We start from the raw sequence: 24,474 nt of genomic DNA, 5'->3' as shown, positions 1-24,474 counted from the left end.
CTGTGTGGAGGGAGGTGAAGGCTCTGAAAGTTCCTCCACACCTCAAAATACCTTCCTCACCAAATCCACAATTTCCCATAGGATCCACTTCCTTGGTAGAGGCTTTGGTTAAAAAGGGAATGTCTAAGGCATTAAACTGTGCGTTTAGAACATCCATCCCCTGTCCTTCTCCACCTGACGAAGTAGTGCTTCTTTAGGGCCCACTGGGTGTGGCCTCCGCCAGGAAGTCTTCATGAGATTGCCAGGCTCTGTGGATAGCTTCATTATTTTAACCCTCTGGCTTTCAATCCTCTGTTGGGGTTTGTCTCCCACTCCACCCTGACCGTCTCAGAGAATGGACTGTATTCATGGTTGCATTCCTGACAAGCTCAATTAACGCTGACCAGCCAATGCATGGTCAGGAGACTTCTGCCCGCCACTCCTGACTCACTGTGAGAGCTGAGCAAGTCACTGTCCCACTCCAGCTATGTCCCCTCAACTGTAAAATGATGAGATTCAGTGAGATGCTCTCAAAGGTCCCCCCAGATTCTGTGCTGTCATCAGCCCTTCACATATCGGCCTGAACTGGATTTTGAGGCCCTTCGTCCATCAGGGCTCTGAGGAGGTAGCCTGGATGTGGGATGCAGGATAGCGCCTTCTGGGCAAGAGCGGGTGAGAGGACCAGACCCTCGCGAGCCAGGGGTGCTGCCCTCTGTGGTGGGGGTCGGGGGAGCTAGGGGCACAGAAGGCAGTGGAGGGACAAGCTAACCAGACCAGGACACTAGAAGCCATGAAGAGGAAAGCCAGAAGCTTCACATGCCCAGAGAACCCATTCATTTACTATAAATTCACCCAATCCATGAAGTCAACAGAATTTAAGAGCTGAAAGGTCTTTGGAGATCCTTCAGTTTATCCCCAGGGTAGAGAGGACTTCTCCAAGATCACACATGGTCAGTTAGTGGGAGAGCCAAGACCAGCCCTTGGAACTACCAGGGCCAACTTCTTTTTTAAAAATTATTTATTTATTTGATTGCACTGGGTCTTTAGTTGTGGTGCTGTGGCATGCGAACTCTCTAGTTGTGGCATATGGGATATATTAATAGTTTCCTGGCTAGGGATCAAACCTGGGCCCCCTGCATTAGGAGTGTGGAGTCTTAGCCACTGGACCACCAGGGAAGTCTCTATGCCAACTTCTAATGCCAAAAAGTCCAGCAACTTTGCAGGGCAGACGGAATGTTATCTGACAGGAACTTTCCTCTGCCAACTCTGGTTCCCCTCTCTGCATCGCAGGTCCTCTCTCCGACTATAGCAGGCACCCTGCTTTTTCTTTGTCAGGCCTACCATGCTTACTTCTGACCACATGCCATCATCCCATTCACCTTTCTAGTGAAAGTGCGACCCCATGGACTATAGCCCTCCAAGCCCCTCTATCTGTGGAATTCTCCAGGCAAGAATATTGGAGTGGGTAGCCATTCCCTTCTCTAGGGGATCTTCCCTATCCAGGAATTGAACTCGGGTCTCCTGCGTTGCAGGCAGATTCTTTAACATCTGAATCACCAGGGAATCCCGCTCCTTTATAACCTTCCCTCAATAAATGATTCAAAGCAAACCAAATCTGTAAACCTCTCTCCAAGGTCCCAAAAAAGCACTCAACACTCTTCCTCTGGGCTTCCACTTCTTGCCTCTTTAAGCCACATTCTACCGCAGCTTGCATTCCCAGCACACAGCAGACACGAAATAAATGTTTGCTGAATCAGTGGAGTTGACTTCAGCATTTTCCATAGGTAAGTCGCTTAATCATGACCAGCTAATCATTTTATAATGCCATAACTTGGACCAAGGGACTTCCAGCTGTCAGCCGGTTTCCCCAGATGCAAATGCAGAGAATAATTTTCAGTCGTGGCCTCCTGAATCTTTTTCCAATTCTCCCCGCCACTTCCCCTGAACACACCCCCTCTAGCTGTGGCCCAGTTCAGAGAATAGACACAGGAGGGTTGGCAGCCAGAGAGCACAATTCTGGAATAAAAGCTTCTCGTCAAGACGCTGTTGGACCCATGTACGCCCAGGGGACATTTGTCACTGCCAGACCTGCCCCCTCTCTGAGTTTGCATTTGGTGGGGGCGGTACCTTGGAAGCTCAGTCAGACACATGGGGAACTTTCACTCCATTACTCTTTCCTAGTTGTGCTAAAAACATATTTATTCACCAAAGTATACTGTATTATGCAGAGTGGTTCTCCTAAAAGGCTCAATAAAGGTGAAATATGTGGATAGTCTTAATAATTTTACAATAAACTACACTTTAGAATCAATTGCTCTGGCGCTGGAAAGTTGTCCAACTGATGGATTGTAGTTGTTGGCTAGCTGTGTGTGTGTGTGTGTGTTTGTGTGTGTGTGTGTGTGGGTACGTGTGGTGTGTGCTTTCAGTAAAAGACTCTAAGACATGGAAGAGGCTCACGCACCCTGGGAACTGTAGTTGTAACTTCAATTAGATGACAGACCAATTTTGAAATGCTTCTGATAGCAGCTTTGGAGTTTTCAAAAGTTAAGACACAGTAAACCAGGATGCTGAGGCCTAAGTATGGAAATACTCAACAGGGAAGTGGGAAAGAGGGAAGAAACGGAAATAATGTTTACTAGCAGCCTAGTAAATAATATTGACAGGATTAGAAATGTTCCATGTTCCTCACAAAATGATGGTGTATGAATTATCATCCCCATTTTACAGAAGGGAAAACTGAGATTCCAGTAGGTTAAGTAACAGGCCATGTATACATCTCATGCATGGCAGGACCCAGGTTCCAGCTCAGGTCCTCTCTGATCCGAGTCCCCAGCTGCCTCCATTAAGCCATGTTTCCACCCTCTGTGTCATGACAGTCATGAGGCTCACCAACCTTGTGTGCCAAGTCATAGGGATGGTGGACGGGACTAGATAATTTCATAATGATCTTGGAAACCCAAAGCGGAGGTTTTGTTTCAGAGACCTTTGGGTTCTGGCTCAGGAGTGCCAGGCATTGGCTGGAAGAGGCTGCTTGACCAAGGCTGAACCAGGCAAGGTGTGGCCAGGAGAGGAAGCAGCCCCAGGTGACAGGTCACTCAGCACAGTCCTTGCACTCTTTTGCCCGTTCTCACTTCTATGGTCAGTATTGGTGTCAATCAGGGGCCACAGGTTTCAACACCACCCTCACTTACCAGAACTCCCTGATAGGGGACTTCCCTGGCAGTCCCGTGGTTAAGGCTTCACCCTGCTACTACAGGGGTGTGGGTTTGATCCCTAGTTGGGGAATTAAGATCTTGCATGCTGCATAGTGTGGCAAAAAAAAAAGAACCCCCTGATACTCCATGTTTTGGATCCTGAACAAAACCATCCTTGCTGAACTTCAGTTCAGTTCAGTTGCTCAGTTGTGTCTGACTCTTTGTGACCCCATGAATCGCAGCACGCCAGGCCTCCCTGTCTATCACCAACTCCCGGAGTTCACCCAAACTCACGAGCATTGAGTCAGTGATGCCATCCAGCCATCTCATCTTCTGTCGTCCCCTTCTACTCCTGCCCCCAATTCCTCCCAGCATCAGAGTCTTTTCCAATGAGTCAACTCTTTGCATGAGATGGCCAAAGTACTGGAGTTTCAGCCTCAGCAACTTGCACACCCTTAATTTCAAATCTGTCTGGCACAGAATGGAGGAAGAGTGTTCCAGACCAAGTGGTTACCGTGTGGGCTATGAAAATGCAGGCATCCTCAGGAAAAGGGGCACTGAGCCCTGCTCCTCCTGGCTGAGCTGGGGACCTTTGCACTCATTGGGCTTACTTGGGATGAGCTGAATTCCTGTTGGATGAAGGAGATGAGCCTTAATCCTGGCCAGCCATCTAGTCCAAGAACTCTATAAGGTTATGAACTTCTCCACTCATTAACTCAGTATTTATTGAGCACCTACTATATGCCAGTAGGCTACTGGGGTATAGTGATGGACAAGACAGACTTGGTCTTGTGTGTGTGTGTGTGCGTGTGTGCACTCAGTCACTTCAGTTGTGCCCAACTCTGCAACCCTATGGACTGTAACCTACCAGGCTCTTCTGTCCATGGGACTCTCCAGGCAAGAATACTGGAGTGGATTGCCATTGCCTCTTCCAGGGGATCTTCCCAACCCAGGGTCTCCCACATTGCAGGCGGATTCTTTACTGCTGAGCTACCGGGAAAGCCCAGACTTGGTCTTTCTTTTATGAAATTCACGGTCTGATGGAAAGGTGAGACGTAGAAGAAGGAATTCCTGCTTGAGATGGATGCTACAAAATACAGAAGACAGGGTGCTCTGAGAGTGTGTAACGGAACTCAGCACAGGGGACGTCAGCAGAAAACACCTCGAGAAACTGGCATTTAAGGAAGACCTACAATGAATCGTGTTGGCTCATCACAGAGAGGAGCAGGACAGCAGGACAGTGAGCGTTTGCATCCTTTGGAATCATTTGTTTCTTCCCTCCCTGACTGCCCTGGCTCCCCTTTCTGTAATAATTTTAGCAATTTCAATTACTTATGGCTAATCTCTCTGATAAACCTCTAGAAAAATAAACACAGGCTCAGTCTGCTTGACAGTAACATGGACCCAGAGGAGAAAAATTGGCTGCATATATCCATCCTGCCCAAACAAGATAGAGACTGGGGCACAAAGGAGTTATTTCTGTCGGACCTGGCTACTCTTTGGGAATCCAGGGAGCTGTTAGCTAAACAGCCATGGGCCCTCGATCTAATGGGTCATCCTCTCCTCTTCTCCAGGAAATATTCCCAACCACAGAGTGCTGTGAATTGAAATGCCCTCAACATGTGTGGGATGAAATAAGTCCAGGACTGTAAAGAACCTCAAAGATCACCTACATTAATACAACCTCATAGTTTTCAGATGAAAAAACTGAAGCACAGGGAGGAGAAACGGCTTGCCTAGATAAATGCAGTAGAGTGAGGTGGCTAAAAGCTAAATGCTTGGGTTACTACCTTGAGCAACGTATCAAAATTTTATGAGCCTCAACTTGCTCATCTCTAAAATAGGGATAAAAGAGGGCTCTCTTAGAGCTGTTGGGTGAGGTTTAAGTAAGAAAATAACTGAAAAGCACTTGTGACAGAGTCTAGCATGCAGAAGGTAGGTAATAAATATCAACTTTGACTAATACTATGTTGACCACTAGTTAGTAGCGGGGCTATAACTATATATGATGAGGCCTCCTGTTCGTATAACCCTTACCATGCAAGTATAACCCTACAGGTGCTAATATAACCATTAACCATTCAGGTGCTGGTGTAACCCTGCCTCATGCCTTCCAATACCCAGCCAGCACCAAGTTCCTTCTCTCTAGAGTCCCCAAGGGAACAACTCTGAGATGTTAACCGCCTCTATACATATGGCACAAATGGCATTGTGCCCTCCAGCACAGTGGTGGTGGCAAGAGCCTGGCACTCTAGCCCTACCTAGGGCAGGAAAATGAAAAGATGATCACAGCATCCAGCAAGCCATGCTGCCTACAATGTTGGGAGCAGCCCAGGTGGCCCACAGACCATATAGTTCCCACTTCCAGGGCCCATTTCCTACTTTTTCTGGACATTTCACGATTCTGACCCTTACCCTAAATCTCTACACTTTTCCTGCCAAGGCGGTGGCTCCCTGCTTTGGCACCAGGCCCATCTGTGCTCACTGACAATAGATTAGGGTGATTTTATCTTTTCTATTAGGCAGTGATTGCGAATCTCCCTGGGTTCATTAGTAGCTGGATAATCCTCCCAGATTTATTAGCTCAAACTGCACTTCCTCCTTCACCTCCTCTCTTCAGATGGCATCTCTGCTATCTCAGCGGCCGACTGGGCTTTGCCCAAAGGCCCTTAATTCTTCACATCCTTTATCCAAACTCCCATCAGTCTTGCGGAACAACGATTCCCACAGCCAAACCTGGAGGCTGACTGGAGTACAGAGGCTGCTTCTAGACTAAGGAGCAGGATGAGCACAGTGAATCCATACCTGTTCAGTGCATGCCTCGCCTGGAAGCACCAGACAGGACCATCAGGCCAGCAGCCCACCTGGGCAAGAGCATGCAAGACGCAGACGCTTTTAGTTATAAGGCAGCTGACAAGTTTGCTTCCCTTGTCCTCAGCTGGTAAAGAATCGCCTGCAATGTGGAGACCTGGGTTCGATCCCTGGGTTGGGAAGATCCCCTGGAGAAGGGAAAGGCTACCCACTCCAGTATTCTGGCCTGGAGAATTCCATGGACTGTATAGTCCATGGGGTCGCAAAGAGTTAGACATGACTGAGCAACTTTCACTCACTCACTGACACCTTTATAATAAAGTGCTGGTCTCCATGTATAGGGTCAGCTAGCCTCTAAACAGACACGCCAGGGCTTAGGTTGCTAATTGCTCTTCTAGAATACAGGAAAGAGACCTGCGATGATCATTAATCATTTAATAATGCAACAGATGTGGCTAGCTAATCAGCATTCCCATATCCTCTTCTCCCTGGGCACACAGGACATGATGTTTCCCCATCTCCCTTGCGGTAGGTGTGAGCATGTGGCCAAGTTTCAGCCAATGGATTAAGAGGACAGATACTATGGGCCACTTCCAGGCCTGGCCCCCCCAAACCCTCTCGTGTCTGACCCACTGTGTTTTGTCCTTTTCCTGGCCTCTCAGTGGACACATTAGAATCTGGAAGAAATCTGGGCTTCCAGATGACCTTCTGGAAGGCTGCCCGATGATCCAAAACACACCTGGAGGACTGTGAGTGAGAAATGACACGTCTACTGTGTGAAACCATGGAACTGCAGTTGGCATTGCCTACCAGATACAGAGTGTTATCCATTGCTGATTTTTCATTTTACCAAGATTTCCTGAGATGAATATTATGATTCACATTTTACATATGGGGAAACTGAGGCCTGCCAAGAGCATCAGGGTGCACAGTTAGGAAGCTCCCAGACTGAGGGTTTTCACCAGGTCTGACAGATTTTATATATATTTACCACTATAAAAAAAAAGAATTTTAAAAAAAGCAATGAAGTTCTGATACTGCTATAATGTGGATGAACCCAGAAAACATTATGCTGAGTGAAATAAGCCAGACACAAATATTACATGATTCCACACAACAATAATATTGTGACTGCACAATAACTGATAAATATAGTAAATAAAAACTGGGTTTTTACAGCTTCTTTCTCTCATTAGAAAACTTTCTAATCAGGATTCTCCACTTCAGCCATTCACTCTCACTTCTTTCAATGGGAAAACTCCAAATAGAAGTAAGAAACACATCTGAACACTTCATGCCATTAAGATGGCTATTATCACAAAAACAAACAATAACAGGCATTGGGAGGATGTGGGGGAACTCAAACCCTCATTCATTACTGGTGGGATAAAAATGGTACAGCTAGAAAAGACTATGGTGTTCCTCAAAAATCAAACACAGAATTACCATATGATCCAGCAATTTCACTACCAGATATATATCCAAGAGGATGGAAAGCAGGGACTTGAACAGGTATTTGCATACCTGCGTTCACTGAGACACTATTCATAATAGTCAAAAGGAAGAAGCAACATTAATGTCCATATTGATGGATGAAGAGATAAAGTGCGGTATATACGTAAAGTGGATTACCGTTGTTCTTTCAGTCGCTAAGTCGTGTCCAAGTCTCTGTGACCCCATGGACTGCAGCACATCAGGCTTCCTTGTCCTTCCATCTCCCAGAGTTTGCTCAAACTCATGTCCGTTGAGTCAGTGATGCCATCCAGCCATCTCATCCTCTGACACCCTCTTCTCCTGCCATCAATCTTTCCCAGCATCAGGGACTTTTCCAATGAGTCGGCTGTTCTCATTAGATGAGGAAAATACTGGAGTTTCAACCTCAGCATCAGTCCTTACAACGAGTATTCAGGGTTGATCTCCCTTAAGATTGACTGGTTTGATCTCCTTGCTGTCCAAGGGACTCTCAGGAATCTTCTTCAGCACCATAGTCCAAAGGCATCAATTCTTTGGCGTTACACCTTCTTTACCATCCAGCTCGCACAGCCGTACATGGCCACTGGGAAGACCATAGCCTTGACTGTACAGACCTTTGTCGGCAGAGGAATGTCTCTGCTTTTCAGCACACTTTCCTGACAAGAAGCAATCATCTTCTGATTTCATGGCTGCAGTTACCATCTGCAGTGATTTTAGAGCCCAAGAAGAGGAAATCTGTCACTACTTCCACCTTTTCCTCCTCTATCTGCGTGAAGTAATGGGGCCAGGTGCCATGATCTTAGTTTTTTCATGTATTACTCAGCCTTAAAAAGGAAGGGAATTCTGACACCTAGATGACCCCTGAAGACATTATGCTAGGTGAAATAAGTCAGACACCTAAGGACAAACATTAGAATTCCATTTATATGAAGCATATAGAAGAGGCAAATTCATAGAGATAGAAAGCAAAATGGTAGCTGCCAGGGGCTGGGAGTGGGAGAGGGTGGGGAGCTGCTGTTTAATGGGTTTAAGGTCTCAGTTTGAGGATGAAAAAGGTTCTGAACGTGGATTGTGATGATGGTTACCCAACGATGTAAATATACTCACTGTACTGAATGATATCCTTAAAATGGTGAATTTTATGTGTATTTTCCACTATAAAACAAGAGTTTAAAAAAAGGAATGAAGTTCTGATATGTGCTATAATATGGATGAATGTAGAAAACGTTATGCTGAATAAAATAAGCCAGACACAAAAGACAAATATTACCTGATTTCACACAATAATAATATTGTGACTGCACAATAACTGAACTACCTCGTTCTATTCATTGTCTGGAAATTAATAAAATGGCATTTTAGGAGTCACTTTTACAGGCTGTTAGAGGCTGGACAGCAAAATAAATATCTCCTGTTCTTTTTGGTACCTGGGAAACACAAATAGAACTTCCTTTTCTATAACTTCATTTATTTATTTATGGCTGTGCTGGGTCTTCATTGCTGTATGGGCTACTCTCTGGTTTCTGTATTTGGGCTTCTCATTGCAATGGCTTCTCTGGCTGTGAAGCTTGGGCTCGCGGGCATTGGTAGTTGTGGCACGTGGGCTCAGTGGTTGCAGCTCCCAGGCTCTAGAGCAGAGCTCTTCTGGCGATGGGCTTAGTTGCTCCACCACATGTGGGATCCTCCAGGACCAGGGATCGAACTTCATTCAATGTGTCTCCTTCATTGGCAGGAGGATTCTTAACCACTGAGCCACCAGGGAAGCCCAGGACTTCTTAAAATAATACCTTCCCTTTACTAGACTTGTGTTGTGAGTCAATTCCTGTGTGGCTGTTATCTCCCAGGGCAGGTATTGTTAGTGTCCACCCGCAGATGAGGTCACCCAGGCTCAGAGAGACTGAGCAAGGTGCACTGGATCACACAGCTGACAGCTAGGCAACCTGGAGTCCTTAGTCTTGTCTACGAATGCAAAGGCCTGCACCTTTGTGCTAACTCTCAAATGCAAATCTGAGTGCTTGCTGCATCACTGTGGCCGAATTTAGAGAGATGGGACATGATGGACATCTTTGAAGAATCAGAAAAGAAATAAATAAGAATTAAAGTCCAGGTGGCATCTATATTTGGGGGGAAGGACTAGAGCAGAGGTTCCCAACCTCCAGGATCTAATGCCTGATGAACTGAGGTGCAGCTGATGTAATAATAATAGAAATAAAGTGCATAGTAAGTGTAATGTGCTTGAATCATCCAGAAACCATCCTCCCTCCTCCAGTCCATGGAAAAATTGTCTTCCACAAAAGCCGTCCCTGGTGCCATAAAGTCAGGGACCACTGGGCCTCTAGAGAAGCACAGAGGCTCACCTATGACCCTCTAGATAAAGCCCCTCCTGCTCTGGTTCAAGACTCCAACAGCAACTGGGCAGAAAGAATGGACTTAAAAATAGTTTCTTCACTCCTAATAAAGGTCTGTCCTTTCTGAGAGCCAAGGCACTAATGAGAAGTATCCAGAATATTCTCTCACTGACTGATTTTTGAAATGGCTTTGCTTATATTTTCTTGGCTATTACTCAGCCATCATCATTTACACAGTTACTTTTCTGATTTCCTGTTGCAAACTCACAAACTGTGTGAATCCTGTCATTTCCAGATTCAAAGAACTCTCTGAGGAAGGTACCCTCCCAAAGCTCATCTCATTCTGTGTTCACCCAAGAAGGACAAAAGCCCTTTGAAAGCTGAAAATATCAGAGTGTGACCAAAATACACACTGTCCTAAAAACATACAGTATTTGGCAATTCATAACACAGTTTTCTTTATCCTCACAACAACCCTGTAAGATTTCATTATCCCCATTTTACAAATGAGAGACCTGGGGCTCAGAGAGTCAGTGCAACTCCCCCCAAGTCACACAGCAATTACAAGGCAGAGTGGGGACTTGATCTAGGTCTCCTGACTTCATGGGTCAGTGTTTTCTCCACAAAATTCATCATCAAAGTCTTTATTAACATTTTGGAGAAGAGGGAGTGGTGGGACATAGCAGGGGTGACGCTTTCTTTTTTTACTTTTTTAAAGCTTTTTTTTCATGTGGATCATTTTTTAGAGTCTTTATTGAATTTGTCACAAAAAGTGGAAACAGTGACAGGTTTTATTTTCTTGGGCTCCAAAATCACTGCAGAGGTTGACTGCAGCCATGAAATTAAGACACTTGCTCCTTGGAAGAAAAGCTATGACAAACCCAGACGGTATATTAAAAAGCCGAAGACATCACTTTGCTGACAAAGGTCTGTATAGTCAAAGCTATGGTTTTTCCAGTAGTCATGTACAGATGTGAGAGTTGGACCATCAAGAAGGCTGAGTGCTGAAGAATTGATGTTTTCAAACTGTGGTTCTGGAGAAGACTCTTGAGAGTCTTTTGGACTGCACAGAGATCCAACTAATCAGTCCTAAAGGAAATCAACCCTGAATATTCATTGGAAGGACTGATGCTGAAGCTGAAGCTCCAATATTTTGGCTACCTGATGCGAAGAGCCGACTTAGTGGAAAAGAACCTAATGCTGAGAAAGATGGAGGGCAAGAAGAGAAGGGGGTTGCAGAGGATGAGATGGTTAGATAGCATCACTGACTCAATGGACATGAATTTGAGCAAACTCTAGGAGATAGTGTAGGACAGTGAAGCCTGGCACGCTGCAGTCCACGGGGTCGCCAAGAGTTGACGTGACTTAGTGACTAAATGACAACAATATTGCTTCTGTTTTATGAGGGGTGTTTTTGGCCATGAAGCATGTGGGATCTTACTTCCCTGAGCAGAGATCGAACCTGCACCACTGCCTTGGAAGGTGAAGTCTTAACTACTGGATGCCAGGAAGTCCTCTGATGCCTTCTTTTTTGCATATAATTTTATTTATTTATATTTGGCTCTGCTGGGTCTTCATCACTGTGTGTGGACTTTTCTCTAATTGCAGTGAAAGGGGGTTACTGCTTAGTTGCAATGCAAAGGCTTCTCATTGCGATGGCTTCTCTTCTTGCAGAGCATGGCTTTAGGCACTTGGGCTTCAGTAGTTGTGGTTCCTGGGCTCTAGAGCACAGGCTCAATAGGCTTAGGCTTAGTTGCTCCATGGCATGTGGGATCTTTCTGGATCAGGGATGGAACCCACGTCTCCTGCATTGGCAGGCAGATTCTTGATCACTGAGTCACCGGGGAAGCCTCCGTGATGCTTTCTTAAACATCTCCAGGCCAAGCAACCTCACCTTAGTCTCATTATCATCCTGGGAATTCATCTTTCAAAAGACTAGCCTCCTTCCATCTGCAAAAACACTTCTGTGAGTTCTAGCTGCCCCACTCCCTCCTCTTTGGCTACCCTGTCGGCCTAACCTGGGGGCAGGCTGGCCCAAGGCAGGTGGCCCCTGGCCTGCCTTCTCCCCCTCCTCCCCTCTGCTTCCCAGGCTCCCCAAATGGAACACAGATGGAGTTTAATCTGTCCTTATTCTTCTGCCAACTTGCTGGGCTCCCCCAAATGCCTCCTTACTCCAGGCAAATGCTTTCACATCACTCTGGGAATAGCCTAATCCTTTTCTTCCCTTTTCCATGTTAATGCCCTGATTTACAGCAGCAGTGTGAGATAGAAAAAATAAATTAAATAAACACGCCAACAAAGCAGTTCCTTCTGCTTTATATTCTGAGGGGCAGTGGCTGGGAGGGCACACGGGGGACTTCTGTGGTGCTGGCAATATTCTATGTCTGGATCTGGGTGTTGCTTACACAGGTGTGCTCACCTGGAGGACGTTCGTTCAGCTGCTCACATATGATCTCTGTGGCTTTCTATCTGTAGATTAGACCTCAGTTAAAAATTCCAACAATGGAACAGGCAGGTCTGTGGTGGGGCGTACCAGGCAAAAGACAGCTGAATGACTTTTTGGCAAGCCTGCTGTGGAGGGAGTCCCTACACCAGAAGAGAAGCTATACAGGATTCTTCAAGGGGGCTTTCAACTCTGACAGCAAAGACCTATAGGATGCTTCAGGGTGAACAATGCCACAGAAGCCACAAGAAAGGGCTGTTCACAAAACTACCGCTAGAGATGAACAGGGATGGCAGGATCCCAGCCTGTCTTTTTGGGCAGCCCTCTCCTCGCCTTTGCAGGACATTTCCGGAGACCTGGCCCTGGCCCCTAAATCCCAGAAGGGACACTGCATGACCCCTAGTTTACCCTACCACCTGTGTTGGCCAAGAAAGTCTTAACTCCCAGGTAACCTTTTCCATTTTCAGATTCGAGAGTCAACTCTGTGAGGTTGAATTCTGCTTCCTAAACACATCAAGGCTCTTGTGGTTCATTGACACCTGCGTGTGTGCTAACTCGCTTCAGTCGTGTCTGGCTCTTGGCGACCCTATGGACTGTAGCCCCCCAGGTTCCTCTGTCCATGGGATTCTCCAGGTAAGAATACTGGAGTGGGTTGCTGTGTCCTCCTTCAGGCGATCTTCCAGATCCAAGGATTGAACCCACATCTCTTACGTCTCCTGCATTGGCATTGAGAATAAGGAACAGCATATTCACATACCTGGAGATTTGAGTCCCTTCTAACACATGGACTGCTCCAGGAATGGGTGTGCCAGTTCATTATTATTCATTTGATGTTACCTGCCTTATATCTTTTAAGAAGGTTACTTTCACAAATGGCTATAAATAGACAAATGAGTAATAATAAACTGACACATCCATTCCTGGAGCAGTCCATATGTGTGAAGGGACTCAAATCTCCAAGTATGTGAGCATGCTGTTCCTTATTCCCAAATGTTATTCTGTTCTTTGTTTGTCTAGGAAAAAGTCTACTTGTCTTTCAGGATGTAGCTTAAAGACCCTTTCTTCTGTGAAGCATTTCCTAACTGCCCCAGGTAGAGCAAGTGGCCCCTACTCTAGGGTCTAAAGCATTTTGTGTCCACATCTCATGGAATTTGCCACTTTGCAATATGACAGTTTGCAATAGGTTTTTGCTGGGCCAGCTTGGTTTCTTATTCCCATTTTAATTTCTAATGCCTGGCTCAGTGCCTGTTACATCAGAAGTATGTCTGGACAGGGACTTCCCAGAATTTGCTGCCAATGCAGGGGACATGGGTTCGATCCCTAGTCCAGGAAAATTCCACAACTAAGCCTGTGTGCCACAACTACTAAAGCCCAAGTGCCCAAGAGCCCCTCCGCTCACCACCAACTAGAGAAAGTCCCTGCAAGAACGAAGACTCAGCACACTTTAAAAAACATTTAAAAAAGTATATCTAGATAAAGGGGCTACTTAAATGATTTGGATATCTTATGCATTTATAAAATAAATAAATGCATAATAATTAAACCTCTTCTCTGAATGACTGTTTATAACAGCTCTATCTGTAATAGCCCCAAACTGGAAACAACTAAAATGTCTCTCCATAGGTGGATGATTAAGCAAACAGGTACATCCACAGCAAGAAATATGACTCAGCAAAAATAAAGGGCAAACTATTGATTCACACAACAACTTCGATGGATCCTGAGGGCAATACACTGAGTGAAAAAAATTTAACCTCAAAGGTCATCTACTCATGATTCCATTTACATAAAAGTAGAAAAGTTAGGCAAAGCCATGGTTTTTCCAATAGTCATGAACAGATGTGAGAGCTGGACCCAAGAAGGCAGAACACTGAAGAACTGATGCTTTCAAACTTGTTCTGGAGAAGACTCTGGAGAGTCCTTGACTGCAAGGAGATCAAACTTGTCAGTCTTAAAGGAAATCAACTCTGAATACCATTGAAAAGACTGTTGCTGAAGCTGAAGTTTCAATTGTTTGGCTACCTGAGGCGAAGAGCCAATTCATTGGTAAAGACCCTGAAGCTGGGAAAGATTGCAGGCAAAAGGAAAAGGGGGCGGCAGAGGATGAGATGGTTAGATAACATCACTGACTCAATGGACATGAGTTTGAGCAAACTCTGGGAGATAGTGAAGGACAAGGGAAACTGGTGTGCTGCAGTCCATGGGGTCGCAAAGATTCAGACACAACTTAGCAACTGAACGACAACAACAACAAAAGTTAGAAATAGAGAGCAGATTAGCAGTTATTAGAGATTAGGACTGGTGGGAAGAAGGAAAGTGGATATGACTATAAGGTAGTAGCGAGATCTTTGTGGTAATGAAATGGTTTTTTTCCTAACTGTAGTAGAGTTACACACGTCTACATATGTCTTAACAGACTTGATATTTTGATATCCTGGTTTTGATATTGTACTGTAATAACATAAGATATAGCCATTGCAGAAAACTGGGTGAAAGTTACATGGCATCCCTCTGTATTATCTTTGTGACTTTCTGTGAATCTATAATTATCTCAAAATAAAAAGTTCTAATGTTTTTAAACCTGTTCTCTGAGGTTCTTTCTACTGAATTGAGAGTGTGTATATTTCACAACGTTTCACATGACATAATGCTTTACGATTTCAAAATAAACACAGATTAAATTACATCATTTCAAAATGATAGCAATTCCATGATGTAGCTGTCCTTACACCCATTTTACAGACAAGGAAACCAAGGCTCAGTGCTTGTTTAAGGGGCACACAGCTGGTACGGGGCAAAACTAGAGCTCCAACTTGACTCAATAAAATTTCTATAGGCCTGTATTCTAGGCTGCAAAAGAAAATTTGAAAAATATGGCCTCTGAAAGTGTGTCAGTTATAACACCTCTTACCTAGGACAGGCGTAATTTTTGTGCTGTAGTGTTCCTAATTCTAAGCCAGCCCACATTAGGATCTGGAAATGTAGGGACTGAACTGCCAGCCTGCAACTGGACCTATAGAGGAGATGCAACCATCAGAGGGGTCAGCTGGTGGCATCTGAGCAGAGGTATTAGATTCTTCTAGGCTAAGAATTGTTAGGACAAGAGTCCCAGGGCTCCTGGGTTTCCGTGTGTCTCAAATGCCCTGCTTCTCTGGCTGGCATCTGCTCCTCTGGTCCATTTCCCCTACTGCCCATCTCCAGGGCTTCATTCCGTCACACCCCACTGACCCTAATTAATGATACTGTCTATGCCAAAGAGGTGAGCTGTGAAAATGTCTTACCAGATTAGTGAAGATGTATGTGTAATAGGCTGACACCATCCCTAGTTCCGCTGCCTGCAAAGGGAAGAGAAGGATATTAGAGTGGAAAATGAAAAACCCACTGGAAGTGCATGACTAGAGAGGGCTCCAGGTGTCTGCCCCTGGTCTGGCTCCCCACCGGCAGAGTAGAACATCTTGACTGACTGGTTCTTACACCACCCTCAACCTTGGAGGACGGAGCACAGAAACCCTGGCTTCTAGAGTAGGGTCTCTCTCCCTCCAGACCACACCTCCACCCCTGCAGTGACACTCATGGTAGCTGATATTCTCATGTGTACACATTCCCATGGATATAACTGGGGATTATGGAAACCAAAGTGACTTTCCAGGAAATGAAACAAATAACAAAAGACTATAATAATTATTTCCACGACCATTAACAATACCAGTGGCTAACACGCGCTGTTTGGTCCACACCAAGCACCGGACAGCATTTGGCTAGGGTTCACCTGCTGAGGCACACTGTTGCTTGCCCACCACCCTGCCTTTGACAGCTGAGGAAACTGAAGCACCAAAGGCTGTGTAGCTTGTCCAGAAGATCACACGTCTCATACGTGGAAAAGATGAAATTAAAGCCAGGCAGCCCAACACGCCCCTTGGAGAACTATGATATTGATGGAATTACTGACACACTCCTCTTAGGGGCCAAGGCATGGACAGGAAAGTGGTGGCTTGTAGGCAATTCCCAAATTAACCCCAGCCTCGTCAGGGTGGGAGTGAGTATGCCTCATAGGCATATTCTTCAATCTGCGGCAATGCTGGAAAGAGGTGAATCGTTTGCAAACTGCGGTCTTATCAGTAGTGAGGAGCAAGTGATGTGCTCTTGGTGATGGTGCACCAGGGAGTCTCAGCCCACGGTTGGGAGCTGCTAGTTCAGATGGGCCTCCTTTTCTCTGATCTTTGCAGCATCATAAATACCTCTATAAGCAACCTTCCGTGCCATGTGCCTGGCTTGGAGTGTGACAGGTGCTATAGAAGCTAACAAGGAGATCATGGAAATAATGAGCCCAGCTCTCCCCAGGTCCCCTATCCCTCCTGACAGTTGGTTAGATCATCACATAGCCTTCAGCCCTGGCCACTAGGAAACCACTTTTGTCATGACTGTTGAGGTGCATGGGGGTGGGGGGCGGTAAACAAAGCCAGGGATGATTGCCTTCTCCCTTTATAGCTTATTTATCTCCCCAGGGATTCCAATAACTGTGTGAGCATTCTCACAGGTTCCTTGAAGGACAGGCTGGGGTAATTATTAGGTTGGTGGGCCGAAAAGTTCGTTCAGGTTTTCCAAGTTACAGAATAACCCAGACAAACTGTTTGGCCAGCCCAATATATCATCACCATCCCTATAAGAAATTGAGGCAACTGGGGCAAGATTACAAGGGGTCATGATGGAGCTCAAGGCCTCTCCTTCCTCTAGCAAAGCTACAGTGACGCCTCCACTTCTGGGGAGGGGGGCATGGTGCTCACCTCCACCTCTTCACCCACCCCCCAAATTATCCATATAATAATGCCCTTGCCTCTCACCACTGCCTTGCCTGACGGGAGCCCCCTGGTTCCAGGGATGGGTTGGGGGCAGGGGGCTGAGAAAGGGCACTGTTGGATGGTTAAAACCCACTTTGTGAAATCTGCTGTCCTAAAGATAAAACACAAGAGATCCTTGGTTTTTAAGACCTGAATTCTGGGTAAACATGAAATTCGTTGCTGGAACAGCCGCTCAATAAAATAGGGGATTACTCTGAAAATCCTCCTGAAATCAAGAGACAGTGGAGCGCTGCCAAGCTCTGAGGCCAGGCTCAGGAGTGCACAGTGAGGCTCCCAGAAGCTCCGGGCGCCCTCTGATTGCACTGCTTCCCACGCTGAGTCTATCTTCCCTCAAGGCCAGGTTGTAACCTCATGAAGGAAGAGCCTGGTGCTTCAGGGAAGCATGCGGATCAAGTCCAGGATGGATACAAGGTCAGCCTGCTGGGGCTTCTAGGAATTCAAATGGGGACGAGCTTTTCCAAAACCTCACTGCTCATTGATGAGTTTGGTTCCAAGGTTACATGGGCTGGGGCTGATCGATGACCTCAGGAAAGCCTGCCACTGGCCACCCAGCAGAACCATTTGCTAATAACAGTCATTACAAGGGAATTTCCTTCAAATGCACAGCCATAAAAAAGAAATTAAAAGCGTTTTTAATGAAAATACCCAGTACTGGCAAGGGTGCTATAAGACACCTATACACCACTGGTGGGAGTGTAAATCCTTACAGACTTTCTAAAAAAGGCAAGCTGGCAAATCATATCAAAATCCTTAAAAGCATGCATACCTTTAACTCAGTAATTCCACTCCTAGAAATTTATGCTCTGAAAATATTCATGAATGTGCATAAAGATTTATGTAAAAATATGTGCATTCCAGCATTATTTATTACAGCAGAGAGTGAAAACAACCTGTATCTCCAACAATAAAGAGATGGTTAAATAAATTATGGTACATCCATATGATAAGAAATGATGCAGCCATTATAATATTTGTAGAAAAATATGTCATGACATGAGAAAAAAATGCATGGCATATAATTAAGTGGGAAAAAAAAAAGGTTCCAGAAGAGTATGTTCAGGGTGTAATAATTTTGAAAAAGGAAAAAAAAAATGTGTCTCTAAGGGCAGAAAGACCTGATATCAAAATTTTATAGTGGTTCTCTCTCAGTGATGGAATTGTGAATGATTTTTATTTTTTTCCTATGGGCTTTTCTGTACTTTCCGAGATTTCAACAATGAACTAGACATATTTTTTAAAAGGAAGGGAGGCAACCACATATGCTGGGAGCCGGGAAATATTCCTGGGCAAGGGCTGACCCCAAAAGGCTTCCACCTGGGGGCTGTCCAGGCAGGAATCAGCTACTGCACGGGAAACATACGTTCTGATCTGCCCTTGGCAGGGGGACTGAGGGACATCTATCTTGCTCCCTACTCCGCAGTCCTCCCCACCCTCCTGAGAACTCCTCAGCCTGCATCTCTCATGCCCTGCAGCTCTTCCATCCTCAATGACTTCATTGATCACAGCTCCGGACACAAGAGAAGAAAGAGAAAGAAAAACTGTGTGTTGGAGTGTGTGCCTGTGAGTTGGGTATACCCACACAGACAGACGTGGGTTTGGAGCTGCAGAAAATTACTATAGCAACAGGCTGAAGGGACGGCCCTCAGTACTCAGAGAAATTTCATTCAAATCTCTTATTAATTCTGAGACTAAACTAGCTGGGGTGGGTAGGTGAGGAGACAGCAAGGAGGGAGAGGAAGAGAGAATCATCCTGTGTCTGCTGGGCTCCTTGCAGCCCTGCTGAGGTTAATGAGGAACCTCATTCCCCCAGTGGAAGACGGCGGGCTGCACGTGGATGTGCAATTAAAATGGCACTCGAGGAGGCCATGAGCCCAGAGAGGCTGGGGGAGCTGCTGGAGCCAGGGCGGAGCCTGGCAGGGTCCACTCTGTCTGGGGTTGCTTGCTTAGCCCAGACACCAGCCCGGGACACAGTCCCAGTGGTCCCAAGGATGCCCAGATGATCGAAGCTGTTTGTCCAGCATGGACCCCCAGGCACTGACTTCTCTCCCTCTGTTTCTGTGTCTCTGTGTGTGTCTCTGTCTCTCTCTCTTGGACCGGCCTCACTCAGAGAGTTCCAGTTTCCCTGTGTATACATTGATTCCAGGGCTGATCCCTGTGTCCCCGGGAGCGGGTGGGGAGCGGGGGAGAAGTGGACTGATTTCCTGTGAAGAGAACTGAGGCAGGCTGCTCCTCCCAGGGCTGGCCTTGGACAGAGCTGCTCATCTCGCAGACTCTCAGTTTCTTCCGCTGCCGGGGGATGCTACCATGTCCACCTCATGTGGTCACGGAGAGGATTACATTGAAAAATGACACGGCAGCGCTCGGTAAACGATAGAACACGTGTAAAGATTACACACAGGGCTGGCACTCAGTAATACACACGGACGAGACAGCCCCGGCTGTCAGAATAGGGAGATGCCTCTACTCGGTTTGGCAAATAGTCTCAGCGCCCGAGTAGCCCACCCCACCAGCCTTGCCCCTCCTAGGAACCCCTGAACCACAGAGCCCCTGGCAGATCTAGGTGTGGCCAGCGTCTCAGCCGGCGGCTGCCCTGTTGCACCGAGAGTTAAATGTCTCTGTGACGTTGCATCCTCCTACGTTTTCCTCTTAACTTTCAGGAGCTGTTCACTGGAACTGAGCACACTGTTGGGGTCAGAGGTCCAGCCCAGGGCTCCTTCAACCTCGGCCCAGGGGGGACACCCAAGGCAAGAAGGGAGCAGAGTGTCAGTTCAGAGGCAGAGGGAAGGAGAGGGATGCTCGTTGCCCACCAGCACCCGCCCGGCCCGGTGCCCACCTTCAGGAGGATGGTGTGGGACATGGAGGCGTTGGCATGTATGATGATGGTGGCGGTCTTGTCGTCCCGGATCTCCTTGAGGAGCGGGGTGGGGTCCCTGGCGTCATCCAGCATCCGGACCGAGAGTGTGTCCTTGGAGATAAGGAATTGCCGGAGGAGCTTCTCTAGGTTTAAAAGGCCTGGAGGGGAAGAGAGGACGAAGCCCCTGAGGGTCCACGGTGCTGCCTCAGGAGACACGGGAGCCAAAGCCAGAAAACTCGGGAGGGAAGCAGAGTCCTGGGTCTGGCATCAAGTGGTTAGGCCGGAGCATCGCACATGGTGAGCCCTCATAAATGTTACATCCGGCTTTTATTTCCATGGTGGAGGTCAGGGAGCAGTTCCCTCCAGGTCACAAAGCCCAGAAAACAGATCTAGCAAAACGCTTTGAACTCCTCAGAGCACAGGGGCTGCTCTGAGACAAGGTATTGTTATGATTATAAAAGAACGGGTTTTGAACTGCACCTCAGCAGGCAGTCAGGTGGGCCCAGAACAGCTGGGGATCCTGAGCTAAGGATTCTGCCAGGCCCTTGCTCTCCGCCGCCAGGCACGTGGGAGAAGGGATTCCAGATGGATGTCACCAAGACACATGGGTCTTCAATGACATCTCTGAAAAGGCCAGGAGGAGGGTGTGTGCATGGGTGGGGGTCTCCTGGGAAGACAGTGGTCTCAATTCCAATGGAAAGAGACCTATAGGCATTTGCTCCCCAAAGCCAATCAATGACAAGAGTAACATTCATTGAATTCTTATTGCGTTCCAGGTAATGGGCTAAACATTTTAATGGCTCATCTTGTTTAAGTCCTCCCAAGATCATACAAAGTATTCCAATCCCATAGCACAGAGGCGAGCAGGAGGCAGGAGAGCAGGAACTCTCCCAGACACTGTCACGGTGGATGGCCCGGGGAAGGATGCTCTCTGACAAGTCAAAGAGCCCGGTGTTCTGGTGTCTGCACTGGTTAAAGGAATATTAAATGCAGGGAGGTCATGAATATGACCCCAAAGAAGCCTTTTCCTTGTGCAGGTTAAACCTCCTCCGGATCCTTGAGGACCAAAAGGTAAGATGAGGGGGCATCTGAAGAGCATTGTAAGGACTTCCTTGGTGGTCCAGTGGCGAAGATTCCACAATCCCAATGCAGGGGGCCCGGGTTCCCTCCCTGGTTGGAGAACTAGATCTCACTTGCTGCAACTAAGGATTCGCAAACTCCAATCAAAGGTCCTGCATGCTGCAACAAAGATCAGAGATCCCCAGTGCCATAACGAAGACCCAGCACAGCCAAGTAAATAAATATAAAAAAAAAAAAAAAATAGAGAGCATTGTACCAGCTTCCTCATTTTGTAGAGAAATGACAGGATGTGCCCAGGAAAAGAGCTGGGACCAGAATTCCCATTTCCTCATCTCCATCCCATCCTCTTCCCGAGTCCAGACTTCCTCTTAGGATAAAACCCACCAGGAGGAGCAGGCACAGAACCCAGGGAGGCTTGGTTCACGCGTCTCAGGTCTTGGGGGCGAAAGCCTTGGTGTGCTTTGTGAACAAGGAAGAGGCAGCAGGGTGGAGGGAACGAGGGAGCAGGCTGCACCGGGGGTGATGGAGATGGAGCCCTGGAAGGCGGGGCCAGTGCCTAACTCCCACCCCCACCCCGGCTCCTGAAAAGGTGGTCCCAGGAACTAGGGGCTGCGGTAGGAGAAGCATTGTAGATGAAGAATGGAGAAGAACTGGAGAGAAGCCCCTGGAGGGCCTGTCCTTCACAAAGAGGTTTCAGCAACGCGGTCTGTGCAAGCCCAGAGTCAAGTTGGTTTTTCCTTCCTTTCCAAACAGGCCTCAGCGGAGGCTTGTTAGACCCCCTGCTGCTGTCTGTGTCCCTCACAGCTCCACACCACCACCCTCCATCCAGAAGGGCACCGAAGCTGCCGGGGCTCCACCTGCCAACTTTGATGCAGATCTGGATTCAAGCTCAGGGTCAACTGTCGCTAGCTGTGTGAGCTTGAGACCCATCTAACCTCTTCAAGTCTCAATCTTCATCGGTAAAATGGGCATAACAGGTGAGAACTCACTGAGATCCTATGTGAAAGCAGGCTGGGAGCTGGTATGCATGGAATCAACATTGCTTCTCCTGTATCTACTCGATCCCATAAGAACACAAAGGTCAGGAATGGCGGCTTAGTGAGGCAGAAGAAGAGGGAGGAAGGTGCTCATCTGTTCATCCAACACTCACTGTCCTGGTGCCAGGCACTGGGCTGACAAGACACCAGCAGAGAAGACGGGTCAGGTACAGACCCTGCCCTCCAGGGTCTCAGAGGCCAGGAGCTGCAGCTAAGTGTGTGCAAGCATGTTCAGTCGCTTAGTTGTGTCCAACTCTTTGCAGTCCAACCCTACCCTATGGACCATGGCCCACCAGGTTCCTCTGTCCATGGGATTCTCTAGGCAAGAACACTGGAGTGGGTGGGCATGCCCTTCTTTAGGGAATCTTCCCGACCCAGGGATCGAACCCACATCTTTTATGTCTCTTGCATTGGCAGGTGGGTTCTTTATCACTAGTGACACCTTGGAAAGCCCAGCTAAGTGTATAGCAAAGTTCAAATCATATGCCCAGGACTGTGTATAAAATAGATAACAAGGACCTACAGTACAGCACAGGGAACTCTACTCGATACTCTATCATGACCCATATGGAAAAGAATCTAAAAAAAGAGTGAACATATGTATATGTGTATCTGATCCACTGTGCTGTGCCCGTGAAACTAACACAACTTTGGAAATCAACGATATTCCAATAAAAATTTTTGTAAAGCCCCAAATCATATCCCTATTTTGTTTGGTGGCCTAAAAATCTGGTTTTCTATGGGGCAGCTGCATTGCATCCTATATGTAAAATTCAGAGAATATTCATATCTTCACAGAGATGTTGTGAAAAGCAAAATCTCACTCGGACAAAGGTCTAAGCACCTGATCAAAAGGACAAGGAGATCAGGGAGGCCACAGAACTGGAGCTGCTGGAGTCTTGGCCAGCTCCTTGGCTCAAGGCAAGATTTGTCCTCAGGACACGCTCTAGGGGAGCAGCTGGAGGTATGAGCAGGGGAGGGGTGGTGGGGGTGAACTCCCCACTGGGCCTGGAATGCAGCAGGGAGAACCTTTGGAGTTCGACTGGGAGAGAGGCCAAATGCCCTGGGATCCTTCAGATGGGCAATGAAACTCAGTGGGACGAGACGGAAGCCTGGGGAGTGACAGTACAATTACACACAGCATGGAGCAGCCTGGAAAAGGCAGCCCAGGGACCCTGCGTGCCTTGAAAGCTGGCAGGTGCACTGAGCTCCCAGGGAAAGAGGTCCCCTAGGTGTCAGGAAAATGGGGACCCTGCTACCAGCAACGCCCACGTGCCCCACCCCCGCGGCCCCTTGGGGGTGCTCTGCTGCCCTTTAAGCAAGAAGCAGCATCTCATCCAACCCTGTTTGCCGGGAGGCAGGGGAGAAGAGTCCCTGGGAGGTCTGCCACCTCCCCCAGGATCTCCTAGGAGTCCCTCCTCTTCCCAGGCTGCACAGAGGTTAAAGTAGCAAGAGCACAAAGTCAGCTGCCGTGAATCCCAGCTCCCGCACCACCAGGTTAGCTGGTGGGGGCCACTCCCTCTGCCCCCTGCCCCTCTGTGTACCCATCCATGAGATACGGGTAATGACTACCTTATGGGGGAGTCAAATGAGCAGATCAGTGACTGTCACCCAGAAGGCACCCCACCAAGCTGGTTTTCATCCACCCCTCCCCCATCCCTTCACATCCTAACTCTCCTTCACCCCGTCCCCTCCCCACCAAAACCTTCTCTCCACTCTCCAGCCCCCACCCTCCCCTTCTCTCTTCTTCCAACTCGTTCAGGATTTATTATCCAATTCGCAGGATACAGCCCTTGGTTATAAACCATAAGAAACATTTGATAGCATATGCTTATGCATATATGCATATATTACAACAGATAACATGTAGTCTAATTATTTCACAGCGTTGGGTAGGGATCCTATTTCAAACTCTGCAGCTCAGCCTCAGTGTGAGGCAAGGTGCACGGTTCTTGCTGGTGGACTGAGCAGAGACTGTGAGAGGGATAGACTCCTTCCTAAGAAGTCAAGGGAGAAGCAGTGCCAGGTGGGAGCAGACACCATGTCACTTGAGGAGCCACTGAAGGAAGGGGTGCCTGGCCTGAGGAAGAGGGGAGGGGCTGTCACAAGACAGACTTGCTGTGGATTTATAGTCAAGGACTACGCCCAGGAACAGTGAATGGATGGAACTCGCAGGGGCCGTACTTAGCTCAGTGTAAGGAAGAACTCTGTTGGAGCTCTCTAAAGAGGCAGTGGCCTACATTGTGAGGGAGTGAGTTCCCCATGGCTGGAGGTAATCAAGGAAAGACTGAAGCCCCATTTTAGGATGGTTGTAGAGGAAATTAAATCAGTGGTTGGAAAGCTGAACTACAAAGATGTTGGTGTCTTTCTAGCCCAGAGATTCTTTATGAATTAGA

The 24,474-nt window shown here is 47.3% G+C and overlaps 1 protein-coding gene across 1 annotated transcript in view; it reads right to left on the bottom strand.

Annotated features, from left to right (window-relative positions):
- Positions 1–24,474, bottom strand: part of GRIK4 (glutamate receptor, ionotropic, kainate 4) — a 315,486-nt gene that overhangs the window by 112,850 nt on the left and 178,162 nt on the right. The window contains exons 5-6 of the mRNA XM_010830486.1: positions 19,941–20,119; positions 15,530–15,583 (exon numbers count right to left, since the gene is read on the bottom strand). Of these exons, the coding sequence (XP_010828788.1) occupies positions 15,530–15,583; positions 19,941–20,119 (233 nt within the window). The remainder of the gene's footprint in view (positions 1–15,529; positions 15,584–19,940; positions 20,120–24,474) is intronic.

Source organism: Bison bison, unplaced genomic scaffold (assembly GCF_000754665.1).
Source record: "Bison bison bison isolate TAMUID 2011002044 unplaced genomic scaffold, Bison_UMD1.0 scf7180017864518, whole genome shotgun sequence".
NCBI lineage: Eukaryota > Metazoa > Chordata > Mammalia > Artiodactyla > Bovidae > Bison > Bison bison.
Note: the sequence above shows the minus strand (reverse complement) of the source record. Positions and strands in the feature narration are given on the sequence as shown.